Below are 7,225 nucleotides of genomic sequence, written 5' to 3' on the forward strand. Positions count from 1 at the left end.
TGAATTAAGCTCTTGGCAGAGCTAGTGGTTCCTAGAATTTTGCTTTCAAAATTCTGCGAATTTATGGCTTTACGTAGTTGCTTTTATGTCATTGTACGCCATATTTCCCACCTGTAATGCCGTGCTGTGTCCCGTGATCCTGTTCATGGTTTGATATGCATTTTTAAAAGCCTTAGTCTCCTGTGAATGCGTTAAGTTGGAAAATGGGGACATCAACAGAGCAGCCGCCCAGCGCTAAGACCAGTAGCCTGTTGCTTGGGGGTGTGCGGATTTGAGCCCTCTGCCAGACTCTGAGGCTGCCTGTGCTATCTCTTCAGTTAGCAACAGGTGTGACAAGCAACCTGCCTCTGTCCCAACCAGCACAGACCACCAGCCGCACCCCAGCTACCCAGCCCAGAAGTGTAAGTATGACCCCGCCTCACGGAAGCTGCGGGGGAACTTTTCCCGGCGCGCGGAAGGCTCGTTTTGTGTGTGTCTGTGTGTGTTTTTCTTTGTGGGCGTGTCTTCTCCTGTTCTCCTGAGTGACGGGTCTTGCTTTGCCTTGTTTCTTCTTAGCTTTGCCTCTGATGGCCATCGGAAACCCCAGTAGGAAAAGAGGTTTTTTTTTGGGCCACGCCGCTCAGCTTGTGGGATCTTAGCTCCCCGACCAGGGATCGAACCCACACCCTCGGCAATGAAAGCGTGGAGTCCTAACCACTGGACTGTCAGGGAAGTCCCCGGTCTGGCTTCTTGAAGGGGCCTCATCCTCACTCTTTTCAGAAAGGGTCCTAGACTAACACCCATTGTCCTCTGCAGTGATGGGTCGAATCAACCACCGCCCCGTGTCCGGTCCGTGGGAGGAGTCAGGCTCTGCAGTTACTCAGGTGGCCAGCCTCGCTCTGGGATGCAGCTTCTGTGCTGAGCTCAGCCCTGCTCCCGTTTCTTCTAAGTGGCCCAGCTGGTTTCCGCCTTCAGCAGAGCTAGGGAGAGTCAGTGTGACTTGATTGCATTGTTGTAGGATTTTCTCCTTGTGGTGATAACCAGCTGTATCACTGACCTTCCAGAGAACTAACGGTGTAGGCATCACGAGTAGGGAAGAACGCTTAAGAAGCGTTGGATTCAGGATCCGTAAGACAGCTCCACCCTGGCGCCCCTCTGCCCCCACCCCCCTCTGCCCACCACAATACAATACTGCCCCCTTCTGGTCACCGATGCAAGGGACCAAGAAGAGTTCTCTCCTGAATGGATATGTTACTTGGGAGATCCTTTGATCATTCTCTTCACTACTTATCTTGCAGAAACAGACCTCAGGACCACGTACATGCCTGCCGTATCACCAGAAAGGTCACCCCCTAGGCGATGATACGGTCCCTTGTTCCCTCACTCCAGTTCTGTCTCTGAGCTTGACAGCCAGCTTCTCTCAATCACATATTCTCACCCCACCTCAAGAAGTTAAAAAAGAAAGTTTTGTCCCAGTCTGTCTGAACTGGGTAAATGATCTAAGATATGATGGGGTCTTAGTGATGTGCTGGTGGGTCTCTTAGAGTCAGCCATCCCGCTGAGCCTGCAGGCTGGGGCCGTCTCACAGTGGGACAGACACCTCACTTGGCTCTTCCTTCAGTGTCCTCGTGTCTTACTCAGCCACGATGTAGTTCCTTGTGGCGCACGTGTCCTTGAAGCTCCCGTAGGTCTTACTCCTGGTTCTTGCATCCTTCAGTGACCCTTCAGCTTGTCCTTACTGGGAGCCAGTGGGTCTTCACCATTAATCCCAGCTGGGCTTAACCATTCTGGTCCTCACTCCTCTGCTTCGGGTGGTTTGGTTCTAAGTCTGTTTTTCAAGTTGCCTATAAACTGATTAAAGAAACTCTATTAACAGAAGTAAGTAGATCGAATGCCAAATTTCAGTGCCTTTTTTAGTGGCCAAGGTAGGACACAAGGGCATGGGGTGCTTGGTGTCTGGTCATGTAGGAGGGGTGCCTGGTCTCAGGTACCACACAAGAAGTGCCTTCCTCGATAACTTAGTACCTGTCCCCACTCACCTTTATTCTCTCTGAGCACGATTCCCTCCTGTTTTTCCAATCAGCTTTTGTTAAATCCTAAAAAAATAAGTTCTCCCCGTGTAGGCCACAGACATGCAAATTCAGGGCGGTAAGTGGTGGCAGGATTTTGACCACGTGTGTTGTGTGGAGTCGGGCGGGGAAGGTGGTACCAAGAAGCAGGTGCAGAGCACAGACAGACACACAGGGATGGTTCTGATTCACTGGAAGTGGGCAGGAATGCTAAAAACCTGCCTTCCGGTTGACTTCCCCCCAACCCAGACCATTCCCGGAGCAGTAAATCCAGTTGCTGGAGTGGCAGCGATGAGAAACGGGGATCGGCACGCTCTGAGCACAACGCCAGCACCAGTTCGAAGAGCCTCATCCCGAAAGAGTCTCGGCTGGACACCTTCTGGGACTAGGGACACGTTGGGGCACAAGTCACCCATCCCATGGAGGAAAAAAAAACCAGACACCAGGAAAACCGGAAACAGCAAAGAAATGTGAGACAGGAGAATCGCCACCCTCAGACTGGAGGATTCCAACCATTCAGACTGGCACGGAGGGCAGCCCGCACTACGTCACGCCCAGCATTAGCCTTGACAGAGGAGTGTTCCACCCACATGAAACCTATGCTTTAGATGTAAATAATGTACAATTTGTGGATGTCATTGAACCTAGAGTACCTTCCCCTTTTTATATTTGTATTGACTTTAACTTATAAAAAAAAAAGAGAGAGAGAGAAAAACAATTAAAAAAAAAGAAACACACCCAACAACAAAAAGAATGTTTGAATGTTGGAGAAGGGATGGTCAGCCAGCCCACCTGTCACAGTGGTATGGAGAGGGCGTGGGGATCACCGTGGCACACAGGTCCTCATCCTGGGATGCCCAGGGGAAAGTGAGCCGTTTCCATTCTTATGTCTGTACACAGCACACTGGGATCAGGAGTTTCCGACACAGATTCGGTGCTGTCGTGGGCACGTCACATCCAGCCATTGGCCCTTTTCAAATGCTGTGTTATCATGTTTTAAAAGACAAGCTCTCTGGACCAGAAGGACATGTGGAGGAGCTCGTTTATTTTATGTGATTTCCATGATGACTCTACTCCTATAAAAGGGAAAAAAAAACACCAACGTCCTTGTTTACAGAATATCAACTAGAAACAAGCCCTGCTCAGCTCAGTTGCAGAAGGGAAGAACTTAGAGAGGGTTCAAGTCAGAAGCTCTGAAACAGATCTTTTCTTTGCTTTGTGGTTCCTTTAAAGACACTCACACCCACTTAGTAAGAGACGGGCCGTGCTTTGCGGAAGTGAGAAGTCAAAGGCAAGACGCACGCGGAGGACATTTCAGTCTGGGATGAAGCATGTATGTATTATTTATGTTTTTATGTCAGCATGAAACAAAGGCAGTGTGAGAAGACGCAGGACACCGCCGTGCTGTCTGTTACACTACGTATGCTGTAGTACCATTTTGTATGTTGTGTAAAACAAGAAGCATTGAACAAAGCAAAAAGGTGACGTATGTATATGAGAAAAATTAATTGTACGATATCATTCCAGTACCTTCTGTTGTACATTTTAGTCTCGTTTCCTTTCTCTTCATTGTTGATAAGAGGATGCGAACTGTACAGTTTCCAGCTAGTTACCCATATTAGAGAAGAAATAAAAAGAGAGTATTAGAAGAAAACAGGAGAGAAAGAACATTTGTGAATTGCAGTTGTCAAAAAAAAAAAAATAGCCTAGCTGGCCTTATTTGTGAAGCATAATTGCTTTTAGCATATGGAAGTATTTTTTCACATTTTCTTTGTATAAAATTTGTATTAAACTTAAATATCTTTTTTGATGATGGTGTTTCTTTGTGACTGAGCCAGTGGACTCACACGGTATGCTCTTTTGGGTTCCCCCACCCCCCAGTTTTTTCAGATTCTTCACCTTTTTTTAATTAAACTGTTTTGGAAAAATGGCTTGGTCGTCCTCGATGCAGTTTTCCATTTGGTCAGGATGGCCGTGTCACGTTTGCCCGATCAAACACAGGGGACCGGGCCATGAGAGGTTAGGAACAACAGCTCCATGGGTGGCGGGCACGTTATAAATAAGGGCCCCTAGTGGTGCTTTCCTGGGAAGTCCAGTTCCTGGGAATTTACTGACAGAGATGTAGAACAGAAGGGAAATCCTGGGTCAGTCTTGGAAAAACAGTGGCAGGGGAGTGAATTGCCTTTCCATGGCCAGGATGGGGGCCTGAGCTCCTAGGAGTTCCGTGGGCAGCGTGGGGCCTTGTCTCTGCCCAGGCACACCCTGGTCATTTCATCTTCATGTGTCACAAAATTAGATTTTTTTTTCCCAACCATTTAAACATGTAAACACTTCTCAGCCCTCCTCAAGGCTGGACAAAAGCAGGGCAGGGACTGGATTTGGCCCGCAGGCCATCACTGACTGGTGCTGTGAAAGGAACAAAGTGGGACTGGTTTAGAGAGGGCCTTACAACAACTTCTTTGTTCCTCTTTGTGGGTGTGGGAACCTGTCGTGTGGAAGGAGACAGCACGTGTCACAGCCCCCCGTCAATGGATATTCAGCGTGTCTGCAGACACTGGCCATGGCAAACAGACCTGCAGGTCCCTCGGGTGTGAGTCATGAGCTATGTGAGGGGACCCGTGGGAGTCAACCCAAGCAGCTGCACCCAGGGCTCTGGTGCGTGGCCAGGTAAGAGGGGAAGGGCTTGGAGGTTCCAGACAGGGCAGTGGGGCCTTCTCCCTCTGACTTTAGTCTGGGTGGAGTGTTTTCAGGGCCCTGTGGCTCTGAGTCTAGGAATGAGGAGAAGGAGGGCACCATGCTCTCTGCCGTGGTCCTTGCTTCTTCCTCTCAGCGATGGCCAGGCACAGGGCAGGCTGGGGCTGGCACAGCCAGCCTGGTGGGTCTAGGGGCTACTTTTAACGCAGTTGGGCACTATCGCCGCCTGGTGGCCTCCTTGCAGAACTGCAGTCCCCAGAACCAGAGTCGGACCAAGGGGGACTGGTGGAGGTTCATTGCGGCAACAGCTCTGTCCTGAGCATCTGTGTGAGCCAGGCACTGGGGACACAGCCTCTGGCCTCATCCATCCGACATTCTCACTGGGAAGCAGTCAGATATGCATATGATGGAATCCTAGGTAGAATAGACTCACTGAAGATAAATAGGCAGGGTACGGAGGGGAGGTAGATGGTATTGATTGAGGATGGCTTCTCGAAGGAGCTGCCCTTTGAGCTGAAATGTAAACGTGGTGGGGACTGAGCATGATGTCTAGGGCAGCGCTTTAGTAACACTGGCTGAATGTTAGCAGTGCCTGGGAAGATTTATTTATTTATTTTTGAAATATTTATTTGGCCGTGTCGGGTCTTAGTTGCGGCAGGCGGGCTCCTCTTTGTGGTGTGCGGGCTTCTCTCTAGTTGTAGAGCACGGGCTTCAGAGCTTGCGGGCTCAGTAGTTGTGGTGTGCGGGCTTAGTTGCCCCGCAGCATGTGGGATCTTAGTTCCTCGACCAGGGATATGAACTCACATCCCCTGCATGGGGAGGTGGATTCTTAACCACTGGACCACCAGGGAAGTCCCCACCTGGGCAGATTTAAAACAGCAAAGCAGACACCACCCTCCTTCCCCAAGTAATGACATCTGACTCTCTGAGGTGGGGCTTTGTAAAGCTCCTCAGGTGATTCCTATGGGCAGCCAGAGCTCAGAGCCTCTAACCTGGTTGGAAGAACATTCCAGGTAGAAGGAAAAGCAAACATAAACGGCTTGAGGTGGGGCTGGCATCTTCCAGGAAGAGGAGGAAGGCGAGTGAGGCCAGAGTGAGGGATTCAGCGTGGAGGTGGGGCTGATGAGATCAGAGAGGGAAGAGAAGTCGGGGCTTGAATTATGATCCGAAGGAGATGGGAAGCCAGGGTGGTGGTTTTTTTTTAACAGCTTTAGAGAGAGAATTCATATACATAAATCTGTCTATTTAAAGTATATAATTCAATGGTTTTTGGTATATTACATTATTAATTTTTATTAAAAATTGTGGCAAAATATATGTAACAGAATTTGCCCTTTTAACCATTTTTAAGTGTACGATTTAAGTGTAGTCAGGGTTGTGTTTCGAACATATAAATGTTTTCTAAACTTCAGCATTCACAGGCCCCCTTCACATCAGGGTACATCAGGAACACCACCTCTATTATTGCTCATTTTCTTTAATCCAGCAAGACAAAGGTCACTCATATTCCTTCCAGCATCACCGGTGTGGGTATGTTCCACATGCTGAGCTGTGTGCTGGGGGATTGCCCTGTGCCGGAATCTTTTGGTCTTCATGATAACTCCACGAGGCAGGCACTAATCATAGTCCCATTTTCCAGATGAGGAAATTGACCTGCCCAAGGTCACACAACAGGTCAGTCAGTGCCAGAGCCAGGATTCAAATCAGTCTGCCTGACTTACAACTCAGTGCAGTGGTCCCTCAGAAGACGCTGCCCCAGTGTCTGTGGCACTGTGGTAAGTTTACAAAACGCCTCTCCCTGACTCCACTGCCCATGGGGTGGGTATTGTTTTGCTCTTTGTCTAGGTTGGGAAACTGAGACTTGATGGTTAAGTGAATTTACAGGTGAGTCAGGTTTTTGGTTGCACACAACAGAGTGCACTCTGGGTAGTTTGAGCAGGAAAGGAATTTATTAAAGGGTGTTAAGTGACTTGCCCATCTTTGGAAGGGAGGGGTGGAGAGGCAGCCATGAACAATATATAAATTACACTGCAGGACCTTCATGTCACTGTCACTGGGCCCAGACACAAACTCTCACTAGTGACACGGGTTATGTTCCTTCCGCCTCCTGCTAGATTGAATTCCATGCATCAGAACCCACTTTCATTGCTTTCACCTGTAGGTGTATCTGAACTGGCTAAGCTTGGGTTTCACGTGGGTGTATCTGATTGAGTCTAAGTACCATCTGGATGTATTTGATTGGTTGAGCCTGGGTACAATTTGGGTGTATCTGATTGGTTGAGCCTAGGTCACATGCTTACAGTCTAACTGCAAGGGAAGCTGGGAAAGTGAGTTTCAGGCTGCTTCTGGTCCAGATTCTCAAGGTGGGAAATTGTCCAAACAAAAGGCCTTGAGTTGACAAAAGTGTTGACGAGCACCCACTGAGGAACTGTCTGAAGTCTCTTATCAGGTCAGTTTTCGAGAGCAGAATTCAACCAGCTAGT

The 7,225-nt window shown here is 48.9% G+C and overlaps 1 protein-coding gene across 1 annotated transcript in view; it reads left to right on the forward strand.

Annotated features, from left to right (window-relative positions):
- ZMYND8 (zinc finger MYND-type containing 8) overlaps nucleotides 1-3,858 on the forward strand; it is a 77,353-nt gene extending 73,495 nt beyond the window's left edge. Inside the window, exons 20-21 of the mRNA XM_024746794.1 lie at nucleotides 318-401; nucleotides 2,298-3,858. Of these exons, the coding sequence (XP_024602562.1) occupies nucleotides 318-401; nucleotides 2,298-2,437 (224 nt within the window). The 3' untranslated portion in view covers nucleotides 2,438-3,858. The remainder of the gene's footprint in view (nucleotides 1-317; nucleotides 402-2,297) is intronic.
- The last annotated feature ends 3,367 nt before the right edge of the window (nucleotides 3,859-7,225 follow it).

Source organism: Neophocaena asiaeorientalis, unplaced genomic scaffold (assembly GCF_003031525.2).
Source record: "Neophocaena asiaeorientalis asiaeorientalis breed wild unplaced genomic scaffold, Neophocaena_asiaeorientalis_V1.1 scaffold132, whole genome shotgun sequence".
NCBI lineage: Eukaryota > Metazoa > Chordata > Mammalia > Artiodactyla > Phocoenidae > Neophocaena > Neophocaena asiaeorientalis.